Here is a 21,065-nt window from a genome sequence, read left to right as displayed (position 1 = left end):
CCGTCCACTTGATGGGACTTAGAATCACTTAGGAGACACACCTCAAGGCATGACTTTGAGGGAGTTTCCAGAAAGGTTTAACTTGGGAAGGAAGACCCACTCCGAGTGTGGGCAGCACCAGGTTTGGGGTCCTGGACAGAATAAGAAGGGAAAAGAGGAAAGCAGGCTTCATGACGTATACCTATAATGACAGTACTTGGGAGCTGAAGGCAAAAGAATCAGGAGTTCAAGACCAGCCCTGACTACACAGTGGATTTGAGGCCAACCTGAGTATAAGAGATTTTGCATCAACAACAAAAAAAGGAAGGACGAAAACAAGCTAACAGCCGCATTCATCAACTACTCCTCCTCCTGACTACAGACTCCATACAGAACAATTGTGTCACTCTTCCTGTCACATCTATGACTTCCTGTCATGCCTTCCTCACCAGCATAGTTTCTATCTCCTCAATTGTGAACCGAAATAAGTCCTTTGTCCCTGAGGTTGAATTTGCCTGAGTATCAACAAAGGCAGCCAAGGTGTGCATTTCCAGGAGAGAAAATGTACAGTCAGTTGTACAGAAAAGTAAGGCTTACCATCAAAACCAAGGGCACTCCCCAAAGCATCATGTCATCACAAGAATTCCATGGGTCATGCTTTGTTCTTTACCTGTGATGCTTTGGGATCCCAGAGCTTTTATTCTCTAAGAGGTTAACATACTACTGTGACTCAGGTGAAATCCATCCACTACCTGTTCTTCAAGGGTCCATGAACTAGGAGCAGATTTTACAGATGAGTATTCCCAATCACTTTTATGACAGAATACTACTCTTACTTTTTTTTTTACTTTATTTTATATGTATGTTCTGTGGATTATGCTCATTGTTAATAAAAAAAACTGAGTGGCTGATAGCAGGGCAAGAAGAGATTGGGCGAGACAGCCTGAAGCAGAAAGAATGATGAGAAGAGTGAGGGTGAAGTCAGGAATTGAGGGGGAGATGCCAGCCAGCCATCGGGCAATCAGGGCACATAGAAAAAGAGGTAACAAGCCATGAGCCACGTGGCAAACATAACTAAAAATGTGGATTAATTTAAATGTAAGAGTTAGCTAGTAACAAGCCTAAGCTATTGGCCGAGCATTTATAACCAATATAAGCCTCATTGTGTTGAGAGTGGCTGTGGGACAGGAAAACTTCTGTCTACATGTATGTGTGTTGGCCTGATTGTATGTATGTATGTATGTATGTATGTATGTATGTATGTATGTATGATATAGGTATGTATACCACATGCTTACAAGTGCCCTAGGAGGCCAGCAGAGGGTGTTGGATCCCCGAGAACTGATGCAGTTGTGAATCATCCGTGTGCTGGGGAGGTAACTAAACAGGGCCCTCTACAAGTGCAGCAAGTGTTCTTAACTTCTGAGCCATTTCTCTAACCCTGATCACCTTGAACCTCAATTAAGCTTAATGTTATGGCCTCCCAGCAAATGAAGCCATTTTTCTCATTGGAAGACTTGTAATAAAATTATATTCAATTATTATTTTTATATGCTATACTTTTTTTCTTTTGTTTTTGTTTGTGTGTGTGTGTGTGTGTGTGTGTGTGTGTGTATGTTTTTGAGACAGAGTCTCTCTAGCTGTCCTGGAATGTGCTCTGTAGACCAGGTTGTCCTCATACTCACAGAGATCTACCTGCCTCTGCCTTCTGAGTACTGGGATTAAAAGTTTGTGCCACCACGCCCAGCTGCTGCTGCTGCTCCTCCTCCTCCTTTTTCTCCCCTCCCCCTCCTCCTCCTCCTCTTCTTCTCCTCCTTCTTTCTTTTTCTTTTTTTTAAAAAGTCTTACTATGTAGGTTTGGCTGGCCTGGAGCTCACTACACAGACCAGGCTGGCCTTGAACTCAGAGAGCCACCTGCCTTAGCTTCCTAAGTGCTGGGATTAAAGTCATGCACCATCACACCTGATGGGATAGTTTTCACTCATTACATCTATACACAAACAATATCTTCAACAATATCTTTTGGCTCATGGAGTCTAAAAGAGTTATGACCTTGCCCCTTATGAAAAAAGTTTGCACGTCCCTGCTCTGGACTTGAAGCCCTATTTCACCTTCTAAAAGGGCTGGTTTCACATCCCACTGGGCTTTTCAAACAGAGATGAGTGCGAGGCCTAGCAATGGATGAAGCACCACTCCAATGCATAAGGAAACCCTCGTGGTGAGTCTACCTGGAGAGATGTTAAAAGCAGAATGGAGAGGAGAGAGGAAAAAGAGAAAGAAAGGGGAACAAAAACAAAGGAAAGGGGCTGGGGGGACCTCTGCTCTAGAACACCTGCCCAGGAAAGGGGCTGGGGCGGACCTCTGCTCTAGAACACCTACCCAGGAAAGGGGCTGGGGCGGACCTCTGCTCTAGAACACCTGCCCAGGAAAGGGGCTGGGGCGGACCTCTGCTCTAGAACACCTGCCCAGGTAAGGGGCTGGGGCGGACCCTCTGCTCTAGAACACCTGCCCGGGAAAGGGGCTGGGGCGGACCCTCTGCTCTAGAACACCTGCCCGGGAAAGGGGCTGGGGCGGACCCTCTGCTCTAGAACACCTGCCCGGGAAAGGGGCTGGGGCGGACCCTCTGCTCTAGAACATCTGCCCGGGAAAGGGGCTGGGGCGGACCCTCTGCTCTAGAACACCTGCCCGGGAAAGGGGCTGGGGCGGACCCTCTGCTCTAGAACACCTGCCCAGGAAAGGGGCTGGGGCGGACCCTCTGCTCTAGAACACCTGCCCAGGAAAGGGGCTGGGGCGGACCCTCTGCTCTAGAACACCTGCCCAGGAAAGGGGCTGGGGCGGACCCTCTGCTCTAGAACACCTGCCCAGGTAAGGGGCTGGGGCGGGACCTCTGCTCTAGAACACCTGCCCAGGTAAGGGGCTGGGGCGGGACCTCTGCTCTAGAACACCTGCCCAGGTAAGGGGCTGGGGCGGGACCTCTGCTCTAAAGCACCTGCCCAGGAAAGGGGCTGGGGCGGACCTTCTGCTCTAGAACACCTGCCCAGGTAAGGGGCTGGGGCGGGACCTCTGCTTTAGAGCACCTGCCCAGGAAAGGGGCTGGGGGGGACCTCTGCTCTAGAACACCTGCCCAGGAAAGGGGCTGGGGGGGACCTCTGCTCTAGAGCATTTGCTGAGGTGCATGAGGTCCTAAGTTTGTTCACCAGCACTGGAGAGAAAGAAAGAAAAACAACAACAACAACAAACCAGGCCTGGTGGAGCCTGTAAATCACAGCAACTGGGAAGCTGCAGAGCCAAAGACGATTTCTAGTTCAAGGCCAACCTGGGCTACATAGGCAGAAAAAAAGAAAGAAAGAAAAGAAACAAACAAAGGAAACCGGTGAAGACACGCTCTATGCAATGCTGACAAAGCTCTGTGTGAGTCAAAGAATTCCATTGCATACAACAGAGTATTAGTGCAAGGAAACTCAAGAGGCATTGCTATCCTATCTAGGAAATAAGCCACAGGTAGAACTTCCTGTGCATCAGTGGATGGAAACGACACCTATGGAGGCAACAGTCCACCAAACCAACACTTGCTGAAATATACGGGTTGAAGAATCCATTAACGACAAAAGCATTCTAGTAATAATACATCCACTAAGTAACGTAGTAATTTTCCACTTTCAGATACCAGCTGTATAAAATATCCTCTTTCTACCTTCACAGCATTCGTAAAAAAAAAACGATGAAATGACTACAGCAGGTATACATCTAGCCATAAATACAGCTATTCTAATCAGCCAAATAGAATTATTCCCTGATAAATTGACAAATACCTTAACCTCCCGAAGGTTCATGCATTCTTCCCAGGAGTAAAACTTTCTTTTCATTCTGAAAGGGAAGAGAAAGAAACAACATGCTTATTCCAAGTGATAGGCTGAACACCATTTCTTAGAAATGTTTTCATTCAGGGTTGGAGAGGCAGCTGAGTGTTGAGAGCATTGCATGCTCTTGCAAAGAACCCTCATTCATTCCCAGCACCCACATCAGGCAGCTTAAATTGCCTGCAACCCAGCTCCAGAGGACCCAATGTCATTTTCTGGCCTCTGTGGGCATGCACACATACACACGCAGCAGGCACACATGAATGCACACACATACAAATAAAAATATTTTTTTTCATTCTGAACCTAACCAATGTTGGTTCCAATTTGTATAAAATATTATACTATCTAAGAAGCCTTTATATGAAAACATGTCAAGCCTAAGCCATTATACTTCCCGCAGCAGTGGGGACCTAGTGTACTGCTTGTTTTTTTGTCAACTTGACACAAATCCAGACGTATCTGGGAAGAAGAAATCTCAGTTGAGAAAACGTCCCGTTAGACAGGCCTGCAGGTAAGTCCGTGGGGCTTGATGGGTGATTGAGGCTTGTGGGTCCAGCTCACTGTAGGTGGTGCCATCCCTGAGCAGCTGTTTTTGGACTGTATAAAAAAGTAGGCTGAGCAGAGCAGGCCACAAGGAACAAGACAGTAAGCAGCACCCCTCCATGGGCCTCTGCATCAGCTCCTGACTTTCCTCAGTGATGGAGTGTGACCTGAGAGTTGTAAGAAGAAATAAACCCTTTCCACACCAACTTGGTCATGGTGTTTATCACAGCAACAGAAACCCTAACCAGGCCTCCTGGTGTCGTACAAACAGCCAGGTCTGCTGTCTGACGCTAACAAACTAACTTGGCCGAAGGAAACTCCCTCAAGTTTACTCTGTCTAGGCCAGTGCTGGCCCGCACAACTTCTGTTGTTGGTAGCCACAGATATGTTGCTGCAGGATAAAACAGCACTAGTTAGGCTCAGGGGATTATAAACAGGAAGGGAAAAGGAGGAGGAACAGGAAGAGGTGGATGATGAAGGTGGGAGAGACATATATTGGGAAGGTCCATGGGACAGGTGGGGATGGATATGACCAAGATACATTGTGCCTATGTATGAAGTTTTCAAAAAATTAATTTTAAATTATATTTTTAAAAAAGTATGTGGCTATATGCTAAGCACTCAAAACATGGCAAGTATACCACAGGAACTGGGTTTTAATGCACATGCAGATACCAGATATGGTATTATTGTAGAATATTATTTTAAGGTGTGTTACTTTTGTTTATGTTGCATTTGTTTAACTCTGTGAAGCTGTGTTACTTTGCCTGTCTAAAACACCTGATGTCTAATAAAGAACTGAATGACTAATAGCAAGGCAGGAGAAAGGATAGGCAAGGCTGGCAGGCAGAGAGAAATCTGGAATATAGGAGGAAAAATCTGGGAGAAGAAGAAGTAGTAGCCAGAGAAGGAGGAGGACTCCAGGGGCCAGCCATCCAGATACACAGCAAGCCACGGAGTAAGAGTAAGATTTATAGAAGTAAGAAAAGGGAAAAGCCCAGAGGCAACAGATAGATGGGATAATTTAAGTTAAAGAAAGCTGACAAGAAACAAGCCAAGCTAAGGCTGGTCATTTATAAGTAAGCATAAGCCTCTATGTATGATTTATTTGGGAGCTGGGTGGCAGGCCCCCCAAAAGAGAAAAGACCAAAGACCAAACAACAACATGGTACCTTACTATTTGTGGTAGTTGAAGGAAATGTCTATGACCAATGGTCTAGTGAATTGGAATACTTGGTCTCAAGTTGGTGGCTATTTAAGAATGCTTAGGAAGTATGGCCTTGTTAGAGGAAGTACAGTCACTTGCCCCATTTCAGGCAAGTACACTCGGTTTTCTGTTTGTGGTTCCAGATGTAAGCTTTCAGCCGCTGGTCTACTCCCCCACAACCTGCTCCCTCAGCTCCACCACCATGGAAGTAAGAAAACAGTACAATGTATCTAGGCACATGCAGTAGGGCCAATCATAAGAAGATCTGGGCAGGAGTAAGTTCAAGACACTGGAAGGCTGGAGACTGGAGCGAAGAGGAAAGAGGGCAGTGATAAGAGATAAAGCTGGAGAAAACAGGCCAAAGGTGCAGCAACTTGGAGGTCACAGAAGTTGATGACTGTTGCTAAGAGGATGGCACCTAGAGAAAGCTATGTCACACTGGACTCTCCTAGGCTTTCGTTCAGGAAGTTTTTTTAGAAGGTGGTTCCAGAAAGCCAGGGCAAAGAGCAGCAAAACTAGGGGAAAGATGAAAGATCAGGCATGAGATACGTGACTGTGCTGATACCAAGACTAGGCCCAGCTCTGCTGTGAGCACGGGAGTTACCTGAGACAAGGGGCCTGTCTTAGTTATGGTTACTATTATTACGATGAAACACCACGATCAAGAGCAAGTTGGGGAGGAAAGGGTTTATTTGACTAAAGCTTCCACATCTATAGCCATTTACTGAAGGAACTCAAACAGGGTGGGAACCTGAGGCAGGAGCTGATGCTGAGGCCATGGAAGGGTGATGCTTACTGGCTTTCTTCCTCTGGCTGTTCAGTTTGCTTTTTTTTTTTAGAACCCAGTACCACCAGCCCAGGGAGGTACAATGACCCACAATGGCCTGAGCCTCCCCCACATGGCTGTCTACAACCTGATCTTATGGAAGTATTTTCTTTGTTGAGGCTTCCTCCTCTCAGATGACTTTAGTTTGTGTCAAGTTGACAGAAAACCATCCAGCACAGGGCTGCAAAGAGGCAGGAGAACACAGAGAATGTTTAACACTAGTGGTTTTAATGAACTGTCTTTTCAGTTTGGCATGAGCTGTGAAATGACTGGAAGCAAGAGCCCTATAGAGGACCTGGCGGTCAGATGGTAAATAGTAATAGTCTGGAAGTGAGGTTCTAGTAAGCGTGGAGGAGGTAGACCAGATAGCTATTTAGTACAATTGCCAGGACTAGATGACTGAGGGGGAGGCATAGGTGAGAGTAAAGTCAGGAGAGCTGAGGTTTGGAGGTGGCTGGAGAGAGGGAAAACGGAGTCAGAAGGAACCTCTGCACATCCATAACCCAGTCCTTGGGAGGCAAGGCAGAGAAGTGTGAATCCAAAGCCAGCCTAGACTGCACAGCAAGACTGTCTAACAGAAACAAAACAAAACAAAACAAAGATAAGAAGGATAAACAGGTCTGGAATAAAAGTGGAATAGTACTCTGCATGTAAGTTCGGTTTGGGAAATGATTTTTAAATAATTACAGGACTTAGTGCAGATGGGCATAGGTAGCCCAGCAGGCAGACTCTAACATGATCCCCAAAGACCCCTATCTTCCTCTATTTATAACCGTGTATACCCTTTAAACTTCAATAACCTGCTTCTAGCTAGTAAGGGTACATCATTCTGAGAGGAAGTCACTTCTGTGATTGATTTGTAAGAGTAAAAAGATATGACTTCCATCTAAGAACACTCTTTCTTTACAAAAAATTTATTTAGTGTATATATGTACAATAGGGTACTATGTATACCGTGTGTGAACGTGGCCACAGAAGCCAGAAGAGAGTGTTAGGTCCCTTGGAACTGGAGTTACAGCTGTTGTAACTGTAACTGCTCTTACAGGTTGTTGAACTGTGTAGCTCAGCTGGGGCTGAACTCCAATCCTCTATAAGAATAGTAAATATTCTTAACCACTGAGCCGCCTCTCAGCCCCTTACTGCTTTCCTGTTGCCTAGATCTCAGTGGAGCAAGTCACCTTATTGTGAGCTACTCTTTGGAGCAGTCCACATGGCAAAGGACTGAGAGGCAGCCTCTGGCTGACAACCAGCAGAGAACCTAGGCCCTCAGTTCAACAATGTCCAAGGGTCTAAATGCAATCTAAAGTCACATGAGTGAGCTTGGCAGTAGATCCTTCCCCTGCCCAGCTGTCAATGATAGCACAGTTTTGAGCAACACTTTGATTGCACCCTCAGAAGAGACTTTGGACTGGATAACTCAGCTAAGTTGTGCTGACCAACAGAAACTGCGATACAATGTGTGTGTGTGTGTGTGTGTGTGTGTGTGTGTGTGTGTGTGTGTGTGTGTGTTGTTCTAATCTACAAGTTTGGAGTAAATTGCTATATAGTAACAGGTAACTAATGCAGTTGGTCTGAACTCTGTCTGCACTAAAACACTAAATATGGAGGAGTGACACAAGACAGCAGGGACCAGATAAACACGTGTCCTCTCCTGGAAAATGAAATTTATTAACTTCACTACCACCTCATCATAAGCTGTACCGTTTCTTTATAACATTAGAATCATCGCCTAATGTTCTTCTTTATGCCCCCCATCCACTCCCCGTTAGACATGTTTCAAAGACGGAATGGACAGAACAGAGTTAAAAGCACCTTGATAGGAAGAGCTGGCTGTGAGTTCACAAGAGTGAAGCATTCACTTACTTTTTAATGGCGATCAGTTCTCCAGACTCAATGCTTCTTCCCAGTAGGACAGAACCGTAGGTCCCATCCCCAAGCTGCTTGATTGTTGTGTATCTATTCATGGTGTGCCTGCTCTGTTGGGACACTCATCTCAGGGCCGAGGGGGTTCAGTCCTGCAGCAGCAGCAGGCCTCCCCAGACTGTAACCAGATTTTTCGATGGCAGCACCAGCACAAGGTATTCAATAGAACGTGATTATCTCCCAAATACATATTTTCGAAGGTCAGTCTTCTGCCTGTAGAAAAGCATGGAGGATTAGGACAGATGTTCATGAACATTTTGGTTTTGTGTATTTCTGGAATCTAAAACAATGGGCAGTGAACCGTAGTCACTAGACTGCCATTCATTCATTTAAATAAAGTTTTATTGGGACAAAGGACATTTACACTTGCTGGTTACCTCTATTCATAATAGCAGAACTGATTCTGACATTGTATAGCCAAGAGTGGTTATGCTCTGGAGTCACAGAAAAAGCTGTCAACTCCTGGCCTATATATTCTCTTTCAAATACAAATAAATGTCTTCATAAAACTAGAGACACAATGCTTGGAAACGGATGAAATGAACTAGGTCCAATTCAGTGCTTCTCTGGGAAAACTGCAAGACTATGGTATATGGGGACTGCTGAACTAAGAGCACCCATGCTAAATGCATTCTTTGCACTTGAGCTACAACCAGCAGTGTAAACCTACAAAGGCGAGGAAGCCAGTACCACACCGTGGCAGAAAGAAAACCGACATGTGTCTCATGAACTATTTGTAGCTAAGCATCAACGGTTCTATTTTTTTTCTCTTAGATGATTGGAAGCTGAACAAAGAATGACTTATTCAAGGCCGATATAGGAGATATATAGCAGCTTCCATGCTACCCATTGTTGTAGGTTTTTTTAAAAATAGTAAGTCATTGATTTTTTAAAAACATATAATTGAGAGTCACTCCGTCTGCCTATAACAAAGAAGCTTTGTAATCCAGGTGACTACAATGTTCTCAAGCAAACACTCATAACATAAACACTTAATGAAAACGATGAGGGTATACTGTGACTGCTAAACTAGTAATCTGAAGATTCTAATGGTAAAAGACGCGACGATGGAAATACCACGGTAAGACTTGCAGAAGGCGAGGCTCATTGATCCACGAAGAAAGCAATGGGTGGGTGAAACAGGACATTTGTATAATCTCAAAATATACTGGTTAACTACTGGGGGGCGGGGGGATGGGAACTTCACAAAAAGCAATCCAGAAAACAAAACTAAACAACAACAGCAACCAACCCAAAACAACAACAACCCCCCCCCCAACCCAAAAACCAAACCCAAAACGCTTCCCTAGCTGCTGGTAGTGACATACTTGAGTAAGAATGAGGCAGATCTCTTGTGAGTTTAAGTCCATCTTGGTGTAAAAAGGGAGTTCCAAGCCAGCCAGAGCTACACAATGAGACTGTATCTCAGGCCGGTAGTGGTGGCATGCGCCTTTAACCCCAGCACTCAGGAGGCAGAGCCAGGCAGATCTCTGTGAGTTCAAGGCCAGCCTGGTCTACAAAGTGAATTCCAGGAAAGGTGCAAAGCTACACAGAGAAACCCTGTCTCGAAAAACAACAACAACAACAACAACAACAAACCAATGAGACTGTATCTCAAGACAAAACAAAACTCCCAAACATCCTTGTGTCAATGGTAAGTTCAACATCCTGGATGAGATGTGATTAATAAAATCTAGATGTAATGCACTGAGAAAGGCACATCACCAGTCAGTGTGCTTTAAAATGTAGTCTACAGCCGGGCAGCGGTGGCGCACGCCTTTAATCCCAGCACTTGGGAGGCAGAGCCAGGCGAATCTCTGTGAGTTTGAGGCCAGCCTGGTCTACAGAGCGAGATCCAGGATAGGCAACAAAACTACATGGAGAAACCCTGTCTCGAAAAACAAAAAACAAAAACAAAATGTAGTCTACAGTATTCTCTTAAAAATGCAGAATCTCAGCAAGGCAGGGTGGTGCACACCTTTAATCCCAGCACTTGGGAGGCAGCCTGGTCTACAGAACAAGTTCCAGAACAGCCAGGGTTGTTATATAGAGAAACCTTGTCTCAACCCCTCCCCCAACCAACAAAAGTAGAATCTCAGTCAGCTTAATCACAAGGAAACAGCACACAGACCCCCAAACGAGGGATACAGTATACTCTACAATCAACTGTCCAGAAGGATTCAAGAGTCCAGATCATAAAAGACAAGAGCAGACAGAGAAACTGTAAGGCTAGAGACAATTAAGGAGCTATGGCAGCTAAATTCAACACAGGATCCCAAATAAGATCCTCAGGAAAGGACGGCAGTGGAGACTTGAAGAAATGAACCGGAGCCTGCAGTTAGCCAGTAACATTATTACACCTACAGTAATTCTCTAGTCTTGACCACGGCTCCATGGTTACCTAAGATGGAGATGCCACGTGCAGATACAAGTACTTTACTATCGTTTGTAAATTTCCTGTGTCTATGATAGGCTCAACACTAAGAAACAACAATATAAAAAAAGGAACCTAGACTATGTACTTGTAAACGTGCATGACTTGAGACTCCTTGGGGAACAGACTGGCAATCCTGACTTCCTACTCCCTATCATACAACTGCAAGAGCATGCAGGAGTCCAGCTCAGCCCACACACGCTCCGCTCATTCCTTCCCCCAGACGGGCATTTGGTTTCTTCTTGTTCTTCAGGATCTGATTCCCTACAACTTCTTTGTGCTATCCTTCACAGTGATGTATTCCACTGTGGGTTGATAAATATTCATAAAGCACATAAATATTAATACATATGCATAAATACAGGCCCTTCTTTCAAAGAGCTTAGCCATGGTAAGGAATGAGGGGGGTGGTATTTCAAGTAGGCCCAGGGTACCGGGTGCTTGGTGGGAATATGGAGTAGGGTTAGTTGGCTTGGCTTCCAGATGGGTCAGTTCCAACTGGGCTCAGGGAGGCAATAAGAAAAGCAAATCAACTGAGTCATGAAGGAAAGATAGATGTGCTGTATGGGAAACAGGGATGCTAGCAACACGAAGCACAGCAACAAAAGCATAAGGGTTTAAACTTGGGACCCAGAGGGAAAGTGGGGAACCTGAAGGCACAGTCCCAGCATTCTGTTCTGGAGGACCTCAGATACCTTTGTGTATGTGTGTACATCTGTGTGTGTGTGTGTGTGTGTGTGTGTGTGGTGTATGCATGTGGGCACAGGGGCACTGGCCTGCGCATGCACACATGATGACCAGAGGTCAATTCTGGCTGTCTTCCTTTACTGCTCCCCACCTTGGTTTATTGAGACAGGGTCCCTCACTAAGCTTGGAGCTCAATGTTTTGCTGGACTGGCTAAACAGTGAGACCCGAGGATCCACTTTCTCTGCATCGCCCCCTTTCCTAGCACTGGGAGTACAGCTGTACACCCAGGCTTTTTATACTGGTGCTAAGGATCCAAACTCAGTAAGTCTTCAAATGCTTTACTCACTGAGCCATATCTCCTCAGCTGCCCATGTTTATCAACATAGGTGTTGACTGGATTCTACTCTGAAAAAGAAGAAAATGCTATATAAAAAGACATTTTTCAGTCAAGGGAAGCAACCAGATAAATGAAAGCAAATTAGATAAATATTGTATCTGTCATAAATTTATTGAAGCTGATGCATATGCTGTGGCTCAGTGATAGCACTTATGTTATTGTTGGAAAATACACAGAAAGATCTAGAGATAAAGGACAATAATGGATGTGATTACAGCTTCATATGGGATTATGTCCCGATAAAGCCACTGTAAGTTGAAAATAATGTGAGTTGAAAATGCATCTGATATTCCTATCCTTCCAAATGCCATCCCTTAGCTTTGTCTACCTTCCACATGCTCAAAACACAGCTGGGCTACTTTATCATCAAGTATTAAATATCTTCTATACACACAGATGTGCACTTTTTGTAGACATGATGGGATGTAAACACAAAACACAATATGATGCCAGCAACACCCTCTGTGGAGATCAGCTGTTCGCCCTCTGACGGAATGACTGCCTGGGAGCTGGGGCTTGCTGTCACTATTCAACATCAAGAAAGTATTGTACCACCTAACACAAGGCTGGGACGAGATCAAAACCGAGAACTCCAAGCGCAGTTTCCATGGAATGCATATCACTTTGGGCTCCATCCTAAAGCCGGAACTCTGTAACTGAACCACTGGGAAGTTGAGCACCATCAGCGTTCTGTGTGTATGCGTGCATATGTGCAGGTCTGGGACAAATTGGATAAAATGTTAACAGAGAAAAGCAGAGCAAAGGGTGTGCTACGTTCTAAATTGTATCCCCACCCCATTCCCATCTGTAAGGAGAAGTTCTAACTCCCAAGGTGACTGCATTTGGAAATTAAGCCTAAAAAGAGGCAATTGGGTTAAAAATGAGGTCCCATGGGTACGACAGGATTAGTGTCCTGTCTCCTTTGCCCCACGCCTGCCACGTGGAAGTCATCTGCATGCAATCTACAAATTAGGAAGAAGGACCTCACCTGCAGAAATTCATTACAACCTTGACCTTAAGACTTCCTGACCCCCAGAGCTGAGAGAAACAAACCTCCATTGCTGAAGGCAGCCAGCTCTCTGTAGCTCTCTGTAGAGCATGCAGAGGTAGGCACAGGAGCTTCCATGTAGCTTTTCTGTAAACTTGACATTACTGCAGCTTGAAAGTTTAAAAGCTTCTCCTCAAAACAGTAGAAAGAGGGGAATCTTTTAAAAAGGCATATAGACCACACTGAACAGTTTACCTTCCTTTAAAACATACAAATGCGGATTTGCATGCCATGCCCTTCCCAGAACTCCCTCTTTCTTCCATGTGTGATCATCACGTCGTGGACTATTGGCATCGAGGCCTCGCTTCAATCTGACACCTAGGGCATCTGGCCATAGCCGAGAAACGGCAGCAGTGCTGCGTCTGGTCCCTCCTTTACCGCCTGGTCCCTCCTTTACCATCTTCATCCTCATCTATTTGGTAGTGTGCATACTTTCTACGGCGACCATAGCTGCTTCTGTAGTGTATTAAGACTCCCAAGCCACCGTGATAAATCATCTTCCAGAAACCCACCCACCCACCCACCCAACAAACAACAAAACAACTCACTGGGACTCTGATTTGTCAAGACTCATCTAATTAATGAACTACATTCTTTTTTTTTTCCCCGAGGAAGGGTTTCTTTGTGCAGTTTTGGTGCCTGTCCTGGAGCTCGCTCTGTAGACCAGGCTGGCCTCGAACTCACAGAGATCCGCCTGGCTCTGCATCCTGAGTGCTGGGATTAAAGGTGTGCACCACCACCGCCCGGCTATGAACTACATTCTTTAAATTTTGTAAAATCTTTTAAATTCTGTAAAATCTTTAAATTTTCATTATTATTTTGTATCTTGGTGCATGTTATGTATGTGAAAGGGCATGGTGTCGGGAGACGGGCAGGTGTGGCTTGGCATGAGTGTGGCAGTCAGAGAACAACTTTGTGGGGTCAGTTCTTTTCCTGGACCTTTACATGGGTTCTGGGGATCAAACTCAGGCCACCAGGCTTGTGCTGCAAGCACCTTTACCTGCTGAGCCACTCTGCTAGCCCCATAAATACACACTGATTGATTGGTTGATTTTGGTTCCATCTGCTCTGCTTTTTAGATAACGGTAAGTTGTTTTTTTTAAAACCAGGGGACTGCTATGACCAGGCTGCACTTCCTGTTGTCGTTTCCTAGTTCATTAGGCATTTTTCTTCCTGTCTAACCAATCTGGCACACTGCTATTCAAGCTGATCTCTACATGTTTAGTGTTCTGAAGAAACCATGTCGTGAAAGTGTGTATGCACATAAAGTCAGTCATCATGTGTTGCTCGGCTTTCTGCAGCCTTCACTGCACAGCTTTCCTCATAGGACCCATTTTCCATTCCTTAATTATCTCTGGCACGCACTTCTGAATCCTCTCAAGCCTTTCCACCTCCTTGATGAATTGTGTTGACTAAAGCTTAATAACGATTATATTACAGTGGTGTGTGGGCACCTCTGCTTTTCTTTTTGCAATGGCCTTATACTACCAATTATTAACAAAAGCCTCTGCTTTATAGCTAATGCACCACTATTTCCTTATCCACTTAAATTGGATAATTGTAACAATGCTTTCCTGGATTACTAAGAAAACTACTTATGAATGAAGTACTTCACTGAAATTAAGATACCCTGAACCACTCAACACACAATTACCCTAACAGTTCTTCCTTGTTACAATTTGTCATTATTATCAAGAAACAAAAATCAATTATTATGGCAAGATCTGACTGACACTATGTCAGGGTAGCAGCTTTGTATGCTGTTATACCAAGTAATTACATAATGATTGCATGACAGATCGGTCTAGTGCCTCTTCGTTCACTGATGTCAAATTGACCATGTATAATTTTAGTCAAGTTTTGCTGGCCTAGTCCTTAGAGGCAAAGTGAGTGGGAACCAGCTTTGATCATTTTGAAAGCTCTCCAGGGAGGGCTAGGGTGCATGGAAGGAAAGGGCAATGGAGGAAATACCACCTCAGAGTGGGGCCCAGTTATGAAGGGGGTTGTGCATGTACAGGAGGTTTAGTCTTTATCTTGCAGAAGGAAACCTCCAGAGTCTTGCCAAGAAACACAAGAGGAAGATTCCCCCAGAGACTGAACAGTTGTTAGAGAGGAGAAAGCAAAGGCAGAGAGTAGGGGCCACTGCCACGGTTGAGTGACGTATGATGGAGGCCTACACAAAGGCAATCGGCCTGACTTCATCAGAAACAGGAGCAGACACCGTTTGGGATGTGGAATATATGTCTCAGCTAAGGATGTAGCTCAGTGGTACAGGATATGCCTAGTTGCACATGGCCTGGGTTGGACCCTTCTTGAACTGCAAACTAACTATCAAACACACTAACAAAAATCAACAAAACCACCCCTAAAACCAAACAACCTTTGGACTTGCTCACTAGGCAATTGCAAATAGCTCTAAAAGTTCCACTTTCCCCCTCAAGACGGTACATTAGTGGAACCTAATTTAGAAACATAATACTCAGACCAAGTCAACATACTTCAAGATTTCATGGCATTTCATTCACATAAAACACAACAGGAATGGTGTCTACTGGATTGTGCAGCGTGGCAATGCTGGGCTCAAAGCAAGCTGAACTGCTGTTCACGTCTGGATGCCAAACTTTACAGAGACACATTAAAGAACACAGTGAGGGTCCTCAATGAGAGCACAGAATGCTGGAGGCAAAGGAGGTTGGGGAGCCATAAAATTTTCTCAAGTATGCAAAAATGATATTAGAGAAAAGGTTAGTTGCATTATGTATGGATCCTGAGAACAGAACCATTCACCACAGGTAGTCATTTCCTTCTCCATGCTTAATTATGTTCCATACTGAAAGAATAAAGTGGTGTTATTCAAATTAGCACCAGGCGGGAAGCCAAGCAAAAACCAATTCTAAGCACATTCAAGCAAGAAGAGGTTAAATGTCTGAGATCAGGATTGTTCAGATATTACTTTTGTGGCCCAAATAGGGAACGGATGCTCAGTTCTTCTGGGACACAACAGGGTGACTGATAGACAATGCAAAGAAAAAGAAAGGGTGCTCTGGCAGATGCCATCACTGGCCCACTCAACAGCAACATGACTCATCTTCCTTTGCTTATAGGACCTTGATTTTATCCCAGATTAGCAGATTCAGGTCTAGAAGCCACCTGCTCTAGTCCTAAGCATTAATTTAAGCCTACTAAAAACTGTTTCGAGATGGGACAACAGCCCCAGCACATGCTATCAAAAGGGAAGTGAGTGGGTGAGGGCAGAGGAGGGCTGTACGTAGGAATAAGATCGATGACAGAGAAGCGGCCTGAGTTTTTGTCTTGAGGGTGGTTGTATAAAGCTGTGCTATACTGTGAGATCTCAATGGCACAGATGAGAACAGAAAGACAAGAGCTCAGTCCTGTTTGCCATTAGCAGGGCTGCTGTCTACTCCCTGAACATATCTGCCTTTGAGTTCTTGCTGGATGACCTAATTAAATGTCCTTGATGCTGGGCACACTATTCTATCAAGAACAACTAGAAGCACTCCAGATAGCAGGTGAAGGCTCCATTGACAGGACGGTAATAAACTGACTTTCATCATCAGCACCATTATTGGGTCAGTTTTTCATCACCGTCTAAAAATACTTGGCACAAACAACTTAAAAGGAGAAATGATAGATTTTGGTTCATTGTTTCCAAAGTTTCAACCACAGTTGGTTGGCTTTGCTGGTTTTGGACTGTAGAAAAGCAGAACACTGTGACTAAGGGATGTGCTACCAGGCATGACCAACCTATAACATTGTGAAATGATGTTGTCTCCAAAGCTCACACTTAGGAAATACACACTCAAGTTACAAAAACAAACAAAACAAAACAAAAAGCACCACCCAAACATACCCACAAAAATATCTCTTAATGTTTGAAGTTTATGATTTATGTTGGATATATTCATAATTATCCTCTACCACGTATCCTTTGAGCCAGAGGGTGGACACGCCCATTAGAGCAAAGCTGTGATCATGGCCAACAGAAAGCAGAAAGAGACCCGGGGGGCCCTAGAGGACATGTCCTCAGTGATCTACCTCCTCCAACTAGGACTGACTTCTGAAGGTTCCCATCACCATCCAATGATGCTGTCAAATCATGAATCCACCGGGTAGGTCAGAACTCTCGGGATCCAACCAGTTCTCAAAGACTGTATCCACTAGCTGGGGACCACGCCTTCAGCACACAAGCCATTTTATTCCTAAGACACAGCAGTCATAATGACTGAACAGGCTATAGTCAGAGACATGTAGAAGAGGTGATTGTCTACTTGCCTGAGGTTCCTTTCAAGCTTCCCTCTACCATGCATTTCCATTTTGAAAGAACACATGGCATAAATGCAACATAAAGCTACAACAAGACATGTCTTAATGTCTTATTCTGCTATCACTCAAGAGATGCCTGGAGAACTAGCTGGCCAAAACAGAAGCGTCCCTTCTTCACCCCAGAGTATTTTTATGTGCAGTTTCTCTTGGGCCTTTAAGATCCCTGTATGGTGGGTCCAATCCCCAGTACTGCATAAACTGAGTGTGGTGGTGCATGCCTGTAATTCTGGCACTCCTAAAGAGGTGGCAGGAAGCACTGAAGTTCAAGGTCACCCTTGGCCACCCAAAGCCTGAGATACATGAGACCCTGTTTTAAAACAACCAAAAGTAACCACAAAACTACTTAGTATCTTTAACTGTATGGAACTCAACTTCTGATTCAAGTTTCCCTGCTCCTCTCCACATTTACCCATGATTCACTAGGATTTCAGCCTAAAAGCAGAGGGCAGCTGTACACTGTAGAGTTCCTTACAATTTGGTAAAAAAGCCAACTATTACCTTTTTCTGCAGTTGTGAGGGCCTCCATATTTGTGTATCCACATTGTTGCACAATACGGATGGGTACTGCATCGTTTACTTCTGCCTTTGTTACAATGTATCTGACTAAAGCAAGCTGACCAGGAAACCTCCAAGTTAAGAATTGCCTCCTCTTTCCTAGGTCAGCTCACACATCCATTTTAGACCTCCTGTCCTGTCCCACCGACAGATACAGCTAAGGATCCTTGCTCACGATGTCATAGCAGTCTGTCTACATCTGTTCCAGCCTCTGCCCCATGGTGGGTGACCCAGTGGACAGTCCTCTGCAGGGATGCAGCCCACACCTCTCTGTTCTCTGTGCCTTCACAATGCACACTTTGGCACACGGCAGGTTCTCAGAGGCTGGCCCAAATTGGAAGTTTAGACTTCACTATTTATTTTCGGTACCTCCTTGGGTACAGAAAACTCAGTGTGTCTCTTTCTTCATGGCCAAAACAAAGACCAGTGAATCGTTTGAGCTCTCTGGAAGCATTTTGAAGTTCTAAAGCAGAAGAAGGGTGAACAGCACAGAGCTGCTGGAGCTGCAGGCCTCTTAGGCCTCCAGACACAGGGAGGCCCCTCCATGCTGTTTGGGGAGCCTTTTGTATTTGGGTAATGCTCTATCTAAACAGGGAACGGCTTCTTTTCAAAGCATTCTGGCAAATGTTCGAAATAAACGTTACCATTTTCCTAGCAAGGTGACATTGGCAAAAACCTTCCTGTGCTCTGCCCCAGTTCCCTCCCCTCTCTGTTCAGGACCAGGCACTCCTATCAGGGACCATGCTCATTCACAGCCTGGGAAACAGGCCTGGACCAGTGCAACCATAGGCCATTCTTTATTTTGGAACCTTGATGGTCAAGGATGCAGTTTCACAATTATATACAAAGATAAACTTATGGGCAAACTGAATGTTTCTAGCTGTGAGCTCCAAAGCCACTCACACTTTCCAGGCCCTCAGGAAGAGCTCCCCAGCCCTCGGCCTTGGAGGACCTTCCTGTAGCTTCCACTGCCCCATGGTGAGTCTGCTTGTGTGCAAGCCCCTAATGAACCTTCTCATGGGCCTCCCGAAATGCACTTCACCTTACAGGTTTCTAATGACTTTCTGGACCTTAGTTCAAATGTGTAAGAACTTTATGAGAGTAACTTAAAATTGTGAATTTCTCTTATAAAGCTGCCTGAAAACAGTACGTCTTTTGTATTTCTCCCTCCAGGACCTAATTTCTGCACCTGTACACACTTAAATAAATCTTCTATGCGTTTTGACTCTTGGACGACTTTTTCCTGTTAGGAATAGCAGCTATGACCCTGAAAGACACTTCCTTCCAGAGAACTTGCTTTGCCTGCACCCTAACAAAGGAGTGCATTAAAGACGCCTGTAGCCATTGCACTGACTGCTCGAGAGGAGGAAATCAATCATCTGCCTTCCTTCTTCTGTGCCCCAGAAACTGAAGGGAGAGTTCCTCTAGACTCAGTTTGAAGGTGCAGCTATCATAGCAGGGAAATCACTGTGGAAGGAAGCGGCTGGTCATATTGCATCCTCAGTAGGGAGCGGGAAGAGATGAATATTCACCAATGCTCAGCACCTTTTCTCATTTTTACCTAGCCTGGACTCCAGCCTTGGGATGGTACAACCCACATTCAGGGTGGTATGTTCCCATGGTAAGTCTAAATCTTGTCAAATTGGGATTACAACATGTTTAACTTATGAATGGATTTACGCTGCTTACGCTGCTTCACTAAAATGCATTAAGGATGAAATGGCAGCTTAATATGAAAAAAACAAAATAGAGCAGGGATCAGTAAACTTATTCTGTGAAGAACCAGCAATACTTGCGGTTCCAAGGGCTTACACATCTCTGCAACTGTAGGCGGGAAGCCGTCACAGGCATCACAGAAATTGGCATGGCTGTAGTCCACTACAACGTTATTCACAAAAACAGGCAGAGGCCAGGACCTGGTCCCCAGGTCATAGTTCCCTAACCCCTCAAACAGGAAACCCTTATGTAAATGGAAACACTCTCCATAGAAATCATTTTACAAGGCCACATTTACAAAGGTATAGTTACCCCAGACTCCAACTCCAGGAGAGCAGAGGTTTTAGCATCATTATAATTGCATTCCTAGCTTCTAGAATCTAGCAGACAGCTGGGACACAGAATAGCCATCAAAAAGGTGTGCTGACGAGCACTTTATAGATGCGTAAAGTGCCATGCTGATTGTAGGTGACTTCCTGTTTCAGTAAGTTACTCCCTTCACCATTCCTCACAGTCCCCTTTTTGGCAAAATAGGTCAACCATATTAGGACTCGGGCACAAAAGTATGGGTCCTTCTAAAAATCTGTGCAGTAATTTTGAAAACCATGTAGATCTTGAAAGATCTTGTTTTCCTTTCCTTCAGTTTCATCTGAAATCATTCTCTAATAAACTTACTTTTAAAGAAAGAAAATCCAAGAAGACAAAGGAATTAACTATCATTTCTGTGAACTACAAGTCTATGAAGAAGCATGCTATTTTGGAATGTTTGTATATACATGATATTTGTATATACTTTAAACATAGACTTCAGGGGCTGGAGAGATGACTCAGAGGTTAAGAGCACTGACTGCTCTTCCAGAGGTCCTGAGTTCAATCCCCAGCAACCACGTGGTGACTCACAACCATCTGTAATGAGATCTGATACACTCTTCTGTATACATAACAAATAAATAAATCTTAAAAAAACATAGACTTCAGCTCACAGGCACAGTTAAGAGGGTAATTTCGTAATTTCATAGAGTATTTTTATTATGTCTGCATTTCAACTACAATTATTACAGAGTCAGGTGTGAACATCAAAAAAGTCCAATTGTGGGTGTTACATCAGAGCTTAAAAAGTTTCACATTTGGGGGCTGGAGAGATAGCTGCTGCTCTCCCGGAGGGAGGACCTAGGTTCGATTCCCAGCACCCACATGGCAGTTCACAACTGTCTGTAACTCCAGTTGCACGGGACTGGACACCATCACACAGACAGACATGCAGCAAAACACCAATGTACACAAACTAAAAATAAATAAATCATTTTTAAAAAAAGTTTCACATCTTGAAGCACACCAGATTTTTGTTGTTTAGTTAGAGATGGTACAGTCAAGTAAGTAATTGGATATTGTAATCCTTCATCTTAGTTCTGGAGAATCACATTTTTATTATTTTTTTTTTTTAAGTTTTAGATTTATTTACTTCATGTGGATAAGGGTTTCACCTGCATGTATGTATGTATACTATGTGCATGCCTGGCACCCACAAAGGTCAGAAGAGTG

At 44.5% G+C, this 21,065-nt stretch overlaps 1 protein-coding gene across 2 annotated transcripts in view; it reads right to left on the bottom strand.

Moving 5' to 3' along the window:
- Positions 1-21,065, bottom strand: part of Cilk1 (ciliogenesis associated kinase 1) — a 68,786-nt gene that overhangs the window by 36,822 nt on the left and 10,899 nt on the right. For both annotated transcript variants that reach the window (XM_028862614.2, XM_028862613.2), the window contains exons 2-3: positions 8,282-8,554; positions 3,792-3,846 (exon numbers count right to left, since the gene is read on the bottom strand). In XM_028862614.2, the coding sequence (XP_028718447.1) occupies positions 3,792-3,846; positions 8,282-8,382 (156 nt within the window). In that variant the 5' untranslated portion in view covers positions 8,383-8,554. The remainder of the gene's footprint in view (positions 1-3,791; positions 3,847-8,281; positions 8,555-21,065) is intronic.

This window comes from Peromyscus leucopus, chromosome 7 (genome assembly GCF_004664715.2).
Source record: "Peromyscus leucopus breed LL Stock chromosome 7, UCI_PerLeu_2.1, whole genome shotgun sequence".
Taxonomy (NCBI): Eukaryota; Metazoa; Chordata; class Mammalia; order Rodentia; family Cricetidae; genus Peromyscus; species Peromyscus leucopus.
Note: the sequence above shows the minus strand (reverse complement) of the source record. Positions and strands in the feature narration are given on the sequence as shown.